The 18,639-nt window shown below is 40.5% G+C and overlaps 1 protein-coding gene across 1 annotated transcript in view; it reads left to right on the forward strand.

Moving 5' to 3' along the window:
- Positions 1 to 18,639, forward strand: part of LOC142489660 (transmembrane channel-like protein 1) — a 94,640-nt gene that overhangs the window by 66,367 nt on the left and 9,634 nt on the right. Inside the window, exons 13-19 of the mRNA XM_075590837.1 lie at positions 83 to 226; positions 1,268 to 1,396; positions 11,762 to 11,829; positions 13,479 to 13,718; positions 14,559 to 14,684; positions 18,191 to 18,269; positions 18,355 to 18,472. Coding sequence (XP_075446952.1) covers positions 83 to 226; positions 1,268 to 1,396; positions 11,762 to 11,829; positions 13,479 to 13,718; positions 14,559 to 14,684; positions 18,191 to 18,269; positions 18,355 to 18,472 — 904 coding nt within the window. The remainder of the gene's footprint in view (positions 1 to 82; positions 227 to 1,267; positions 1,397 to 11,761; positions 11,830 to 13,478; positions 13,719 to 14,558; positions 14,685 to 18,190; positions 18,270 to 18,354; positions 18,473 to 18,639) is intronic.

The raw sequence follows: 18,639 nt of genomic DNA on the forward strand, positions 1-18,639 counted from the left end.
TGCATTTTGATGTACTTCTATTTTACGACTCCAGTTATTTTTCTGCAGACACTTTATCAAATGTATCTGTATTTATTTCTAGCGTGAATTAGAAAAGATTGTGCAAAAGAACATGACACTGTGGGAAGCGAGTCTTTACAATGGAACATATTCGGAGAATTCCACTTTTCAAGTAGATCCTGCAGATGTTCCTAGAGGACCCTGTTGGGAGACAATGGTGGGGCAGGTCAGTGGTGTATTTTAGGGAACAACATGCTGAAACCATAAGCAAATATAAATTCATTGTATTTAAACTACTATCAATAATCCAGCTTTAAATAAGAAAATGCTTAAAGAAATGCCTAGAGTACATTCCAAACACTATTACAGCACTATTCCTTACACTGCACGTTCAAAATCTCAGTATGAAAATGATTGATATGTAATAAAGGGGATGGAGCTCAGTTTCTATGGGTTCCTTTTCAAAAATATCCTAAACTAATTCACAAGCGTGAAGTTGTGAACATCTATTTATCTATGCATTTTAATACTAAAATCCTGTATATTGTAAATAGATGATGTGGGTAAAACATTTTTATGCGTTTTCATTATCAGATTTAAAGCTGCAGACCAAGCAATATCCTACATGTGTGTTTTTTTTTTATTTTTAAATAAATCAGTCTGTACTATGAGAAAATACTTGTTGCATTAAAAACATCCCCTGAATGACATTTTTAATGCATTATAATGTAACAGGCATTTTTTTTTTCAATAGCAACCATTTACAAATTCATATACCCTTCCTCTTCTGAAACAGGCTCTGGCACACCCCCTTTTGAGCCCTTTCCTCTCTCTAGCAGTGCACCAATTGTATCTAGTGACTGCCTAATCACATGATCTTTCCCATTGAACTTTGCATCTTTGGTTCTCTTCTGCTGCACTGACAGCCATTTAGTGAACCCCCAAGCCGAATCTTCGCCAATCGATCACAGGAGAATGGATCGATCTGCAATTTATCGAATTACTTATCATTGTGTGGATTGTATTGATGCACATATTAAATGGAAAATAAAATAAACGGCAGCTTTGACTGCTGCTTTAAAATAGGACATTGAGGAAAGCTGGAGGAGGTACTGTAGGAGATTTCAAAAACCGTGCTGAGGAAGTTGATAAAAGAATTTCATGAAGAGCAATATACAATTTCATTATGCATATACTTTTTCTAGCTTTATGAAATATTAATATTTGCAGGAAATGTAAGACACCATTTTTTATCTTATATTGATAGGAATTTGTCCGCCTTACAGTTTCCGATATTATGACCACATATATTACTATTCTGACCGGTGACTTCCTGCAGGCAGTATTTGTACGCTTTTTTAATTACTGCTGGTGCTGGGATTTGGAATATGGTTGGGTAAGTAACTAATCTTCTGTTAAAACATGTTATTATCCTTCGGCTTTTCCTTATTCCAGTTTTCAGAATGTTTCTTCCTTTACTATAATTAGATTTTGTTATTTTAGTGTTTTAATTAGATTTTGCTATTTTGATACTGCAATTTTTATCTTTTAATTTTGGTTTCAGTAAATAAAATGGTGTATAAAATCTCTAATTGAATGTAGATAGAGGTAATACTGTACATGACATAGTATATTTGTAAAATCCAAAATAAGGAGGGAAAGAATACTTCAAAAATATTTCTGAGAGACCCAAACATTTCACACTTCAACGTTTACAGCTTTTACTATATAACAACCCTGCATTTCCTCTTTGATTGGAAAAACAGCCCAATCAGCTGCTTCGGTGTATATAGAATAAGCCCTTAACCATTGGCATGACACTGTTTTACATATTCATTTTCAAATTATTGATGTACTGTATAGTGTCCTGTATTATAATGATATATTATTATTTATTATTATTTATAGTAGCAAAATGTTTATTTCAAAAATGCTCTAGTGCAGCGATAGTATATTTAGATACATAAGATATGTAGGTTGGGATTCAGTAGTGTCATCTTTTTTAAGTTCTTAAAAGTCAAAAAAACTATTTCTTCCTGTTATAATACCCTACAAATGTGAGTGGGGAGTAGCAGAATATCACAAATATAATAATGTCGGAGACTCTCTCTGCTAGTGGCGCTATGGTCTGGTTCGGAGAGGGAGGGACAAATAGGAAGGTTTGAACTGGGGTCGATGAGGTGCACATGGGAAATTTGGTCCAAAACCAGAAAGAAGTAATCAATGTGCGCGAAACCATCTTTGCTGATCCCAATAGTAAACAATCCTACGTTTCCTTTGGGATGCTCTCAAAAATATTCAGAGAGATTTAGGAGAATGGGTATTACAAGGGCAGAGAACCTAGTAGAGAAGTGGGAAATCCTCTCTTATCAAGAACTGACTAAAAGAACAAATATGGGATTTACAAATTTTCAGCTACCTTCAGATCAGACACTTTCTGCAGACGGTTTAAAAAAATACAGATTTCACGGATTTAACAAAATTTGAAAAACTATGCGGAGAGGGTTTATACCAAAGGGGACTAATCTCAGGAATATATACGGGAATGGCATCTCATGCAACTACCCAAAATCATAATTATATGTTAAAATGGGCTGAAGACCTCAATATAGAAATAGATATAGACGACTGGAGGGATATCTGGGAATCGACAGCCAAAACCTCAATTTGTACGACCACAAAGAAAAATACATATAAAATTCTATTTCAATGGTACTTAACCCCGAGAGCAGGCTGAGCCAGATCTTCCCAGGAACATCAGACCTTTGCTGGAGAGGATGTGGTGTGAGGGGGGACATGGTCCACATTTGGTGGACATGCCCACATGTCCAAAGATTCTGGATCATGATTCAGAATATGATTCATCAATTAACAGAATTGAGGATTTCTGTAGACCCTCTGACCTATCTACTTGCTAAACCAATAGAAGAGCTTCAGACACCCATGGGAACGTTGGTTTCCTTCTTACTAACAGCCACCAGATGCTCCATAGCAGCGGCGTGGAAGAAGGTAAATACACCATCTAGGTGCACAGTAATTAAAAGGATGAATGGGGTCAGACTTATGGAGAGACTATCGGCTCAATTAAATAAAAAACTGGATCGCTTTTATAAGATATGGAGCCGTGGCCCCCGGACTAGAAACACCTTGTTCTAGGGTTAATAGAGGAAGGTAAGATCACAAGGCAGGATAAAGAAGAGAAGAAGCCGGGTTCCTCCCATTAAAAGTCCACTCTCAGATATCTATTCGGACTATCAAGCCTATTCCATATCCCCACCCATTCCTTTTGTCTCCTTTCGCCCCCTTTTTTCTCTTCCCACCAACTTCCAGCCCTTCCGTTCCCCATTCCCTTCTTTTTACTATCTCTTATCTTACCCTATCCTTTTTTTTCTTATACTCTGAAAAATGAAGGTTTATGATATAAATAAAACACGAACAATCCAAACAGTCAATTTTACTAGATAGCAAACAAGAAACAGACGATAGGTAAAGTAACAATTTATTTTCCCCTATGGACAAAGGATTGTGATGTTTTATATATTTGTGTGTTATTGAATATTGTTCCGCTCAACTGTTTTGTCTCAATTTGGAAAACCTAATAAAAAAAAGATCGAAACAAAAAATGTCAGAGACTAACTAACTGACTGTATTTGTCCTATTACACTGTAGCTATAAATAGTTTGTACAGCTGCTGTTCTGCCTAGTAACAACTAATCGGTGTAATCAATACAAAATACACACTAATAAAATATGTGTAAGGGTAATTACCACTAATGGCACAACAACTGAAATAGTACAGAAGAATGTAATAAAAAACTACCGTGAGCACAGACAAACAATTAAACAATAACTCAGGGAACACAAACAAAAACAAAACAAACAGATAAACCACACTGGGGATGCAGAGATACTGACCAGGAATATTGAAAAGCGGGACTGCTGTGATCTGTGCTTGTGTAACAGTCCGCAAAAAATCCGCGTCACAGCCACCCAAAAATTGATAGTGTGGAGACACGGGGGGTCCTCTGTTACGCTAGCGCTGACCGCGCTCATGCTTGAGAGCGGTGACGTCACCAGCTCTCCAAGCATGAGCGCCGGGTGTCCTGCCTATTTTGCAAGCGCGGTAAGTTGAGCGCGCTTGAAAGACTCTTTGTTTATGCAAGCAGCAAGCGTGGGTGAGCGTCCATGACCGCGCACAAGCACGCGCACCCCACGCGAGCGGGGACCGGCCAATTTCACTTGCCGAAACTAACCTCGACGAGCACCGCATGGTCAACATGCTTTGCGCTAGCGTGACCGCAGCCTAACACCCGCAGAGGGAATCTTTGTAAAAAGAGGCTATAAATGTCTATTCTGTGCATTTCATGATGTTCAGGTCACTTCTTCAAGGAATAAAATCTTACTGATTGTAGATTGTTTAAATAGGTCAGAGACAGAGCAGAGAAATGGATCACCTACCTAGCATGGCATTAGGTGATGTACAAAAGAAAAATATTGATTCTCATCCTCTTAAAGATGTCAGAAGTATAATGCGTGGTGCTAAGAACTGTATACAGCTATAGTGATAATATTATGAAGATGATGAATCCTATATGAGGTCTGGGATATATTCTTGATTGTAAGGGGGGGGGGGGGGGTACTGGGTGTGGTATCCTAATTGGTAAACCACCATAGATGGCACTCAAATTGTCCAGCAACCCAAAGGCTAATAATCACCCCAATATACAGTACCCTAATCCCTTTGTGGAATAATGATATGACCATGTAGCAAGCAGGAAAACTCACGAATCCGCTGCAGCGTCCATGTTGATCCCACCAGACCTCTGGGTGTGCCTCCATCCTTGGAGATGGGTGCAGATAGAAGAGAGAAATGGCAGAGCACAACCGGAATCATCCAAACAAAAGAATTTAGGAAAAAAGTGCGTTATCCATAAAAAGATTTAATAGCCATGGAAGGAAAAAAGGCAAGGCATTACCCTACCAAATGTTTCGTGCTACACAGAGCACTTTATCAAGGCATTGATATCTTAAAGATGTCAGAAAGCATCAAAATATGGAAGAGTATTAAATATGAATTAGTATATATGACTAATAGACACATTTGGATAAATGCATTCATAATAACAGATAATAATAAGCAATGTAAATTGTGCAGGGAGGTGAAGGGATGTGGAAATGTGTATAAGTGACTGAATAGTGATCATAATGAATCTATGTTATTTAAAATATAACACGTTATAACAAGGGATTTAAAAACTTAAGAACAATATTAGCTAAAATATGCAGTATATATAGCCAGGGTTCCCCTTGGCTGCCCCTTACCTCGGATGCAGCTGCGGCTGGCAGCGGAGGCTTTGGCAAGTGCCAGTAGCATACGGGGGAAGCTGTGGGAGCACTGTAGTATTTAGAGGGGAGAACGGGTTCCGGGGCTCCTCGGTGGGATGCTGGTAACGGCACCGCCTTTTTGAAAGTAGCACATGCGCAATGGTAGGCTCGCGAATGTGCGGCACAACAGTAGTTGCGGTGGCCATTACATGGAGGGCTCCGCAGGAACTACATGCCCCAAAATCCAATGGGGCTGCCGAACACGTGAGCACAGCAGCCAATAGGGTTCCAGGATTTCCCTGCTCGGAAATGGATACATTTGACGCGCTTGTAAGACCACACCAGTCGGAAGGGGAGCAGAGACAGAGCTGGTAGTGTGGGGGTGCGGAGAGAGGGGAACTGCCAGCAGGGGGGCACAGGGAAAAACTTTGCGCTCCCCTGCTCTACACGATGACCATGGGCATCTGGGAGTAGACAAGACCTTCGGCCTAATACGAGACCAGTTCTTCTGGCCTAGGATGAGAGAGTCGATAGAGCACCATTGCCACAGATGCTCACGGTGTATACAGCAGAAGACATTGCCTACCAGAGCAGCTCCAATGGCCCGTTTGAAGAGCTCGGTCCACTAGACCTCGTATGCATGGACTTCCTATGCATTGAACCAGATTTGAGGGGTATCAGGAATGTGCTTGTAATCATTGACCACTACCCCCGCTACACCCAAGCCTTCCCCACCAAAGACCAGAAGGCCATTATGGTGTCTAAAATCTTATGGGAACGGTACTTTGTACACTACGGGCTACCAAATCGTCTGCACTCGGATCAATGACGGGATTTTGAAAGCAAGCTCATTCGGGAGTTGTTGAAGCTACTAAATATTGACAAGTCCCAAAAGACTCCTTACCATCTGGAGGGAGATGCTCTGCCGGAGAGTTTCAACCGGACCCTCCTCGACATGCTCGGTACTCTAAAGGGTTCTCAGAAGACTGATTGGTGCAAACACGTGGAGTCCTTAGTGCACGCTTATAATTGCACCAGACACGAATCCACAGGAATCACTCCATATTTCCTAATGTTCGGGTGAGAGACACGGCTGCCTGTGGACATCTGTCTGAGGGTATCTACTGATGGGATAGGGAGGGGATTGGTAACCGTGGTCACAGCACTCCACACAACCAACGCTTGAAAAAGTAAAAAACTTTATTTAAATGCTACAGTGAGCATACAAGCACCACTCTGACGCGTTTCGTCTATAGAAAGACTTTTTCAAAGAGTGAATATCCCCACAAATATCGGAACTTATATAGGAACTGACGTGTGTCCTAGGTACCTCCCTAATTGGCAAGGACCTCCCTTTAAACTGATAATATTAAAGTCACACGTCATTCCCTTAAAGGAACCAGGTATTTAAACCCCACATATACTATTAAAAAAATGCATTAATTACACGGATTACATAAACTAGGATTAAAAACAAAGAATTAGTAATGCTCACTGATATATATAATCAAATAATACATGAACAACATAGAAACAGACTTATTATTACTTACAGAAAAAGAGAATGATGTGGAACCACTGTCTCTGATTACCAATTAATTGTATCATATAATTATACCATATGTACCACATATTATTGCACATATGTGCCAAGATTATAAAGTCTATAGTGTAGTATCCTACCAAATGCAATATAGCGGATACAATATATGCAAATAGAAGTCCATGCAAACATTAGTAGTCAGATGGTAATACATAATTATGACTATAATGGCAAAGTACACTCCGACACTCCCTCTACTGATGGGATACCCAACAAGATGCACTGTAAGTATGTATAATGGCTCCAAGAAAGCCTGCAGCGCACTTACCACCTAACAGAGAAAGCATCAGCCCATCTGAATGGCAATAAAAGAAGATCAGTATGACAGCCAATCGTGAAAACTGAACTCACCAGCCAGGAAATTAAGTAAAAATACTTTTATTGAACTACGTTAAAAGTGAAGACATCACCCACAAAAAAAGCTCCTCCTCCCACGCATTTCATGCCGTCAGTGAGGCACTGTGTGGATCCGGGAATCGATTTTCGGATGCAGCCAAGCACATTGCTTGGGGCAAACTCTGACTCTGAAAACGCTCTTACGACTCACTGCCAGGATTCCTGCTGCAGCATCTTCCAGACAAGGTAAACGGGCATGAAGGGGTTAATGTATACCTGCAATCATACATGTAGTATAAAGAGGGGTCCCTAGTATAAGGAGAGGTGCCCAGGTACCCTGAACCTGGTATAGGGGTTCAGGGGGTGCTCCAGCTAAGTGATAAAGCTGAGAGCGATTTCTTGTGTGAAAAAGTTTTAAAAAGTTATTTCTAAAGTGTGCAAAGAATGAGGCTAGTGAGTGTAGGCAATATATACTCTCACTCCATCCCTGACACCAGAATAGGGACTTATACATCTTTATCACATATATATCACACTATAAAGGACTGGACACAGTATATTTTATTAAAGAGTTCTATTTAATAGGTATATGTATGGATAACCTGTATATCAACTGTGGGATTTCCAAGTCATGGATATCCGAGAGACCAAATGGCTACCAAGCTTGGTGCTTTTGGGTCTGTGCGGAGTCCTGACTTGAAAGCCTCAGAGATGCCAAGGTGTTAGAACAGGAGGGGTACTGCAGTTCTGCTTGAGTACCCGCATCCTCGGCTAACACAGGGCTATCCGGCCACCATTTGCCAGATCCCAGACTCTGTGGAGCCTGGACAGCGGGTGGGCTCAGAATGCAAATAGGCAGAGGTGCCAGGTTGGCGCATGCCCCTTGATAGAATGAAAAAAGGTGCCCACCCAACTTTACAATACCGGCAAATTGGTGATTGGCTGGCAGGGAAATTCCCACGCTCTGATAGGCTGTAGAGGTTTGTGAATGGGACACGGAAACCCATAAGGAGCCTTGCAGCCAATGAGGAGGGCAGATTCCAAGCACCAAACCAAGAGGGGCAAATGCAAAGATGCTCTGTACTTAATAGACGCGAGCCGGCTTCAAAGATTTTGACTCAAGAATTCTTCTAAGTCTCACTTCTGAAGACCGTAGCGTCGCTTCTGGCATTGCATGCCGAAATCAGTTCCAGGACTTTCGTGAGTACCTACCGGTCATTGGAAATGGCTCCTACAGAGGTCATTTTGGTGAATTTTGTTTAAAGGATAGATTTATTTGTTAGCCCCATTCCAAGTAAGTGTGTTAACCCTGTAAATTGTGTTACATTGTGTGTATGTCTTTTCCTGAAATAAATTACAATTTATTTTACCTCCTTGATTTGCTCAATCAATGATCACGGTATAAAAAGGTGTTGATAAACCTGGTCTCCCGTGACAGCGCTGTCAACGGAACGAATCAGGTACACCCCAGGCTCCCTCCAGCCAGAGGATCAGGCCTCCTGTGAGGGGGCTACATATATACACACATATATATATACTGCACCGACACACTTTATTCGAGCAAATACCCAGTATGTACCTGGCAGATACCTGGAATGCGCCGCTCCTCACCTCTGACAAGCCCCGTTGCGTTTGCCTTCCCAGCCTGGGTTCATGCCTGGCTGACGGGCGGCTGATCTGTTAAATGATAATGATTAGGATTTAATAGGCTGCAATGCTTCGCGTGTCTACCAGATGGCATAAATTCATGAATTGTAATGCAGTATATATATATATACTGTGCAGTATTGCAGCCAGCGGGAATAAAATGCTTCAATCCCTGCCTTGAAAATACCTCAATGCACTCGGGCAGAAAACAGTCACAAACCTCAATACACCCGGGTATACCCGAATTCGTGGGACTAGCCGAGCTTGAATAAAGTGTGTCGCCAGTGTATATACACATATATATATATATACACAGGTGTATATACACAGGTGTGCCGACGAGTATTCTTAAACTTGCCTTGGAAAATCTGGGGCTATCACCAGCAAGACCTAGGTACATGCTGGATACATGCTGCAACATTTCAGTGACATTTCTGCAGAGACTAATGGCCCATCGGATTAGCACAGCAGGGGTTCCTGGCAGTCCCATTCAGTTTGAATGGGACTGCCAGGGACCCCCGCTGTTAATCCGATGGGCCATTAGTCTGTCTGCAGAAACTTCACTGAAATGTTGCTGCATGTACCCAACATGTACCCTGCATATACCTAGCATGTACTTAGGTCTTGTTGGTGATTGCCCCAGATTTGTTTTAGAATACTCGTCGGCACTATAGAAGAACAATAAAATAAAATACTTTATATATAAAAAGTCTTCGGTTCTATGTATTACCATTTTCTGTACAACCAAGTCTTTCTGAGGAGCTGCACAGTTATAAACTTTTTTCACTGTGAGTTTATCCCTGTTTAGTGATATCACTTGTGCTGATTTTTTCCCCCCTAAAAAATTGCCCTCTTCGACTGTGAAAAAAGAACAAAGAAAATGAGATGTAGTAAAATCCATACACCATTGTGTTTACCATGAAACGTTGAAAGTAAAATACTTTTATTTAACCTATGAAACATACTTTTCCAGTCCCAGCACTTTCCCAGAGTTTCCCATGCAACTCCCAGACTTTAGTTCACTTTCATCCTCGGAAGGTCTGGGCCTTTAACCTTTTCAGCACCAGAGTGTAACCAGACCTCTGGCACTTTGAACGATCACATGATGAGCCCAGGCTTCAGATGCTGGAAACAGAAGTGGAGGGGCACCACTTCGGTTTCAATTGGGCTAACTGCTCAGTCAGAGCGGTCAGCCCCTAGAGAACCAGCAAGTGCCCATGACATACCACGTTCTTTACATCAGTAGGACACTGTAAAGGTTAAAGGTCAGATGGCAGTGGAGTAATCTTTAGGGGACATGGTCACAGAGGAGTACTGCCAGCAAGAGAGCATGGTTACTATTTACTTTCCTAAATCTGTCTCAGCGTCTCCCCTGCTGAAATCCCTCTCCTGGCTTCCGATTAAATCGCGTATCTCACACTCAATTCTCCTCCTCACTTTTAAAGCTTTACATTCTTCTGCCCCTCATTACATCTCAGCCCTAATTTCTCGCTATGCACCATCACGACTCTTGCGTTCTTCTCAAGGATGTCTTCTTTCTACCCCCTTTGTATCTAAAGCTCTCTCCCGCCTTAAACCTTTCTCACTTTCTGCCCCACACCTCTGGAATGCCCTTCCCCTCAATACCCGACTAGCCCCCTCGCTATCCACCTTTAAGACCCACCTTAAGACACATCTGCTTAAAGAACCATATTAGTAGCACTGGATAATCATGGACACATGACACAAAGCTTGGCCCCCTGCAGACGCACTTACTAGTATTCCCTCCTACTGTCTCTGTACGTTCTCCCTACCTACCAATTAGATTGTAAGCTCCTGGGAGCAGGGACTCCTTCCTTAATGTTACTTTTAGAGTATGTCTGAAGCACTTATTCCCATGATCTGTTATTTATATTTGTTATTTATATGACATGTATTACTACTGTGAAGCGCTACTGTATGTACATTTTATGGCGCTATACAAATAAAGACATACATACATACATACTATACCTGTGACTGTTACAATATAATATAACATTTACATTCAATTCACATTCCACTTGCATCTTTCCCTGCTGTCAGCACCAATCTGGTGAGGTGAATACATCCCACTTGTGCTCTTGGTCGAGTCCCTTTAGCACCCTGTGTTTCATTCATTAAACATTGGGGGTTATGTATAAGGAAATGGTTCTGCGCTGAAGCATTTGCACAATATGTGCGGAGAGCGTTTATTGTTATAGAATTTGGTGCATTTGATCTTTAAAAAAAATATTTTACAAATGGCCATATAAAGATTACGGAAAATTCATGTTACTTTGATGGATATTTCTGTGCCACTGCATAATTGTGCAAGAAACACTTTATACACCAACTTGAAGGGGACGGAGGAATATAATGCATAAAACCTTCACCAATGCACACCATAGATTTCTTCATACTGTACATACTATTTCCATACCTTTGCCAAAATTCAAATGTAACTTCCCCCTAACCTCCGCCCACTTCCTCAATAAATCGCTAATATTTTTTGCTGCCCAAATCAGACATACAAGAAAATGGTGCACGAGAGAATAATAGCCAGCACAGACTGTCACAGGTATATTGCACTGCGATTTGTGAGGACAAAATAAGAACTTTGCTTTAATATTTAGGTGATGATGAAGACCCCATAGATTTTAAGTACTTTGTAGCAGGATTTTAACTTGGATAATGTTGTATTACAACAGTATATAAAACACATATAAAAGAGTATTTACAAAGAAAATATTACTGTGCTCTGGTATAAGTAAAATGCTGAATACACACATTTTTTATGACAATATTATTTCTAAATATATTTAGAGGCAACTTTTTTCTTTTTCCTTCTAGCCATCATATTGTGAGTTTGATATCAGTGGTAATGTGCTAGGATTGATTTTCAACCAAGGGATGATCTGGTAAGTATATCTGAACTTTTCTGAAGTGAGCACATGAAGATAATGGCCCACATTTAAAAACCATTGCTATTCAATAAGAAACCTTCCAACCCATTCAGGTGTGGAATAATACCACTAGTAAATATGTCCCAACATATAGCAGGTAATGTAATATTCTTTAAAATAGGTCAGTTTCTATGCTGTCCGTGAGTAAGCTAAAACCATGACAAAGAATTGAGGAATCAGCTGTGACTTTCCTTATCCTCAGTATCCTCAGTATCTACCTTCTCAACAAAAGCAGTTCTCAATTTGCGTGCATTGTGTTTGCTGCCAGCAAATAGAAAAGTATATATATATATATATATATATATATATATATATATATATTTTTTTTTTTAAACAGCGAGGCTTAGGGTTACTGTAGGCGAGTCAAACTCATGACAAATAAAAAGCAGCAAGTTCAAAAGCCCAGGTTGAATCTGAGAAGTATTGCATCTGGAAATCCAAAAGGGGAGAAGAGAGATGAGGTGGGAGGAGAGGAAGAGATTGGGAGAGAGGAAGAGATTGGGAGAGAGGAAGAGAGAGGGAGGGGGAGACGGAGGAAAGAGAGAGGGGGAGGAAGAGAGAGAGAGAGAGAGAGAAGGGGAGGAAGAGAGAAAGAGAGAGAGAGAAGGGGTAGGAAGAGAGAGAGAGGGGAGGAAGAGAGAGAGAGGGGGGGGAGGAAGCGAGGGAGGGGGGTAACAAGAGGGGGTGGGGAGAGGGAGAGAGAGATGGTGGGGAGATAGATAGAGGGTGTTGAGAGAGAGGGAGGAGAGAGAGGGGGAGAGAGATGGGGAGAAGAGATGGGGCGGGGGGAGAGAGAGAAAGAGAGGGGGAAAAGAGAGGGAGGAGAGGGGGATGGCGAGACATCAATTTAGTGGAGGGCCTATTGACAACTCCAAATAGCACCACGTTCACTCCAAGTGGAAAGATACCTGTAAACACACACTCCAGAGATGCCTGGATAATAAGCTAATTTGCATATTTAAAGGCACTGAAATACAGAAAATATGACTTATTTTTTGTTTTATCCTATCTTATATAACCTTTTCTATAGTCCACAGTTTACATATTTAGGTATGTCTTGATGTGGTTGAGTATGTCAACATTGCAACATTTTAGCTGTCCTTCTTTTGACCAACCCCACATTGCCCGTGTTAGGGAGTTATTAATTAAACTGTGATAGTGCTGATTGGGGCATGGAAACGGCTTTTTGAAATCAACGGGAGCCCCCTATGGCACTATTGCAGTTTAGTTAATAAACCTCTGGGGCCCTATACTATGAGAAGTGGATAACATGCAGTGAATGGAGCATTACATTTAGTTAAAGTAAATGAAGGTTGATGCATTGTCAACAATACAGGAGGGTTCGTCTCCAGCCAGGCCAGGAATGTACAATAATTATTACTTGTAAAGTGTTACTATTATCTCAGGAGGATTTACTAACACTGCATCTTTATTTAAGTTGGTAAATACAGAAATAATTCTGAGAAATATAATAATGATATATATATATATATATATATATATATATATATATATATATATATATATATATATATATACTGTATATAATATTTGAATATAGCTTGTATTAAATGTTTTATCTTTGTTTTTTGTATTTTTTGTAGGATGGGATCATTTTATGCTCCATGCCTCCCAGCTATTAATGTATTACGTCTTCATACCTCCATGTACTTGCAGTGCTGGGCAGTAATGTGCTGCAATGTTCCCCATGCAAGGGTGTTTAAAGCATCCCGGTCCAATAACTTCTACATGGCCATGCTGCTCTTTATACTCTTTCTAGCAATGTTGCCGGTCATCTATACCATCGTCTCCATTCCACCGTCTTTTGACTGCGGCCCATTCAGGTCCTAGATATCACAACTATTTCATTTATATTTTGTCTGTTATTTTAAGTACTTTGCATGAAAATGGTCTTTCTATCAAGTCTCCCACCTATTTGTGTTGTCCATGGACTGATAGACTTCAATGTAGACACACTCATTTAATTGAGACTTACTTATAACTGTATTGAATTTTGGATCCAGTACCCCACAAATGTAGCCCCTTTTGATTTCCTATTCCTTCACTGTAATTGTAAAGTTTTGTATGTAGTCATGCTAGGTGATAATGGTGAAAGGCAAGGTTGCAGACCAGTCTAAGGCATGTGAATGTGCTCACACGTGATATTTTTATTTGATATTTGATATATATATATATACAACTCAACCCCGTTATAACGCGATCCGTTACAACGCGAATCCGCTTATAACGCGATACAAACGTGGCTCCCAATTTTTGTATTTATGAATACTTTACAACACGATTATTGGTATCTTAAATACTTGATTGTACAATGCATACAATTTAATATTTTTTCTAACGCGATCCGCTTATACCGCAATGTGATTCTTTGGACCCCAAGCACAGCCTTATAAAGGGGTTGAGCTGTATATAGTAAAACAAATGTAGCACATTAGACAGATGATATTGCAACATTTTCCATTCATGTTTAATATTCAAAAGAGGCAGTTCAGCTTTCCGCCAGTCAAACCTTAATTGCAAGATGCAGACTCTCATCGCTACCTCTGATTTTGTTAGCCTTGTAGCATTTAAATGTTTTGGATGACATTGTATGTCATTATAGATTGTAACAGTCACGGTGTGATTTTCTACTACTGTAACATACATGTGTATTTTCCCATTAGTGGAAAACAGAGGATGTTTGAAGTAATACAGGAGACCTTACAGCATGACTTCCCAGCATGGTTCGCAAAAGTGTTTAGCTACGCCTCTAACCCAGGACTGATTCTTCCTTTCATCCTACTTATGGTGTAGGTATTTGTACTACAGCTTATAACCTGACCTAATTTTTTTTATCTTGAAGTTGAAATCTGTGCTGCTTGTTTGTTTGTTTTTTGGTAGGGGAGATGCTTAATTCATTTTCCATTACCTGCAGTATACTAGCAGTCCCTAGAAACGATTCCAAGATCCTGAACCTCCAGGGACTAGAGATGGGCGAAACGGCAAAATCCGTTTAGCTGCATTCACCGAGCTTTCCATTCAAAATTCGTTGGCGGATTGTTCCAGCTTCAATAAATGTGGATTAATCCAAAACCGCCATTGGATGCAATCTGCACGGATTCTGACAATCCAATCCATGGATTCCGCAATACGTTGGAGGATTCTATAAATACAATCTGCGGATTCCACAATCCATTGGAGGATTTTTACAAATCTGCCTACGGATTGCAGAAATCCGAGGATTGTACTCTTAGAATCCACCAGCGGATTGCGGAATTCACGGACTGGATTGTCAGTGATAAAAAAAAATCAGAAAAGACAAATCACCCTTTTTGAGACTTCGTCATGAAAATCCACGGACCAAAGGAACCGCCACCATCAACAGAGGATCCAGATCCATAAAACACATTTGCCCATCTCTACCAGGGACCCTCGGTTCCTAGGATATGAGTTTTTCTCCACAGGCAAAAATGTTTATCTGATGGACACAATATGGTCACCCAGCTCCAGCAGCCTATAGAAAGTTACTATGCCATTGGGCATAAAAAAAGATAAATATCTTGGAAACGGGGGATCACAGGACAGCTCCCAGGAACCTGTGAGTCAGGTACAGTTATAGCAAGACTTACTGTCCTCGGTGCCACGATTTTCACTGTTCCGGTGCACCTGCAGTGCGGCTACAGCTCTTGCGGTCCCCAAATATAGAAATCTGCCCAGGAGGATTAAGTCTGCAGGGGTCCATGCACGCGTACACACAGAGCCACTGGAGCCTGCCCCATAGAGGACTGGGGACCTGGCCAAAGATGAGCTGCACAACCGACTGCAACAGTGTCCCCATCTCTCCATCTGGATCCATGTCCCTGCAGCGCTGAAGGTAATAGATGAAGGGCTGTCTGTAATTCCTTCCCCCTGGATGACGTAGATGTCCAAATATGGGGCTCTACATCATGAAGTGTAATATGGCCACATTTGATCATCTACATCATTTAAGGGGCTGGACAGGACACATAACACTGTCCAGCCCCCTTGATGATGTAGATGATGAAATATGGTCCTATAGCCTCCCCTCCGCTGCGGTATCCCATTCAAAAGCATGGACCCCCACATCGTTAATCCTTCTGGGTCACAAAACTGTGACCGAAGTCGGATCCTGTTTTTTCACATTTTTTTCCACGCCCATAAGGACAATAAGTCATGCTATATCTATACAGTAAAGTAAGAAAACAAAACAGGAGGTGCTTTGCATGGCATTAAAATGAACTACTGTAATGTAAATAATACATTCAGCATTGTCACGGGAGACCAGTACTTTTAACACTTTCTTTACCTTCTGGGATCAATTCACAAGGCAGGACAAGGTAGTGGAATAAAATGGGATTTATTCTGGTAAAACCAGCATACATACAATGAAACACAAAATACTGTAAATACACACTTAACTAGAGGTCTAGGGGGGGGGGGGGAGTCTCTAGCCTCACTAGGTGCAGGGCGCCTGCTTCAGAAGTCTTACCCTGTCCGCTCCATGTCCAGGAACACCACAGTACTCTTTTAGGGACAGAAACCTGGCTTTCCCTGCTGTCCGCGACTTCGATGACATTTATAACTTGGCTGCGATCTGAGAACTTGTCTTTAGCTAAGCTAGACTTCTCCGGCAACTCCATGCTGGGTGCTTTGCTATTCCGAGCAACTTGTTAATTACTAGGTAAATGGGAAAAAAGAAAATGTGCATATAGCGCTAATGCAATAATTAATAATTAGTGTAACTTAGACACTAAAGGTAAATACCAACAAATCTTATATCTATAAGATAGGCTGCCAGGAAAAAATGACCAATCAGATCAAACATAGCACAGAAAACAAAAGATAATCCGGTGCCTAAAATAAGTCCAAAGAGCAGATAAATAAATCTGACCATATAAAATGTCCAGTCCTTTTGACCTGCGGCCCTTCAGATGTATCTTGAAGGTTGTCTCACAATATGTGGAGATAAAAACAAAAACGATCATAGTGTGTTTCTGTATAACTGTGGATAAGACAATACATACAATAACAAATAAGACAAACATTAACAACCAAACAAACTAACTAATGCTAACAAAAAACTAGACAACACCTAATGATGAGCTAAAAAACTAATTTAATTATAATATAAAAGTAATAAACAAGTGTCTCATACACAGGGAGTTGTGACTTGAACAATCTGCTCCAGTAAGGGAAAAATTAGAATCCTACTTACAACAAGCAGGATTCAGAAAGGCGTTGTGGATAGTCTCTATCCTAATTGGCAGATCTCAAAGCAGGATGTCTGTGATGTCTCCCCAAAATGTTGGTACTACCATCGCATGTACCGCCACTCTGCTACACTGAGGATTCACCAGGTCTTAAAGTTGGTCCTGTTCCAGTACTAGTGATGAGTCTCCTTTTCATTGCCTCTGTCTTCATGCTGCATATCTGGGGCAAATATACCCGATCATAGAGCAATCTACTCTATTCTCTGAATTTGAACATGTTCATATCGGACCAAACATTTTGGACATTTATATATATTTATATATAGAGGTCTCACCACCTAGGCAGAGCCTCACTCACACGATCGCCGTGTATACAAAGTCCCATACACTGTCCTTGTGGACTTCCCAGTCTGAGCGCGCGAACGCAGAAGTAATTCTTACTCTCCGTGATTCTGGGAGTTCTGACTGAACTGCAGTGGACTGAGCAGAACAGTGCTGTGCCGAGCAGAGAATTAGAATTACTTCTGCGTTTGCGCGCGCAGCCTGGGAAGTCCACTAGGTAAATGGATCAAACCTTTGCACAAGTTTGCAAATGTTTCATATTTGCCATATTGTGGACATTACAGCTACGTTAATTTGCATGTTTGTGAGAAATCTTGATAACCTGGTGTGTCTTACGGCCTGAGCTTGCAGCACATTCTCTAGCTTTATAAACAGTTAAATATGGTCCTGCAAATGTAGTACAATTGTAATATATTTTTGTAATGCCTAGTAAAATGAGCTGGACAGATACTATCCATAAAGTTTAAAGCATATTCTTTATAGTTAGTATTGATCAGCAAATGCCCACTCTTTAATTTGGTATTTCGATCAGTTTCAATACTTTTAAATTGATATACAAACTGTAATTTAGTTATTCTTTTTGAAAATACATCTGATGTAAACTCCTAAAAAGAAGCTCTGACCAATCTTTCCTTTTACCAGCTATTAACATGCATGTTAATAATGCAGCAGTTGTACAGTATGTGAATGGTAGTAATTGATATTGGGAATAATATTCGTTTTCTTATTTGCCTGTTTTTTAGTATGAGTATCTACTACCTTAATGCCACATCAAAAGCCTACCTGGCATCAAATCTGGAACTGAAAAAGAAACTGCAGAGTGTGAGTATACACAAGTGATCACAGACAGTGTAATTTGGGGAGTATTAATGCTAAATACTTCATGGTGATCTTCTCTGTCAACTAGCAAGCTGAAGAAAATAAAAAAAGAAGCAAAAAAGCGTCAGAAAAAGTAGTCGAGGTACCAGATGAATCCTCTGTGCCTGCCACCAAACCAAAGGAAGCAAGCAAAGATAATTCCCAAGGTAAGCCTACAGACCTTCAAATTATACTGTACCTTTAAGAACAATCTCAGTAATTATTTTTTGTATTTAATAAGTATTTACTCATCTCGTGTGCAAGGTTCCGTTCAAGTTTTTTATTATCTGTAGAATAAACAAGGGTGATTCAAGTAAAAATAAGAGTGAGATTT

The sequence above is a fragment of the Ascaphus truei genome, chromosome 1, assembly GCF_040206685.1.
Source record: "Ascaphus truei isolate aAscTru1 chromosome 1, aAscTru1.hap1, whole genome shotgun sequence".
Classification (NCBI taxonomy): domain Eukaryota; kingdom Metazoa; phylum Chordata; class Amphibia; order Anura; family Ascaphidae; genus Ascaphus; species Ascaphus truei.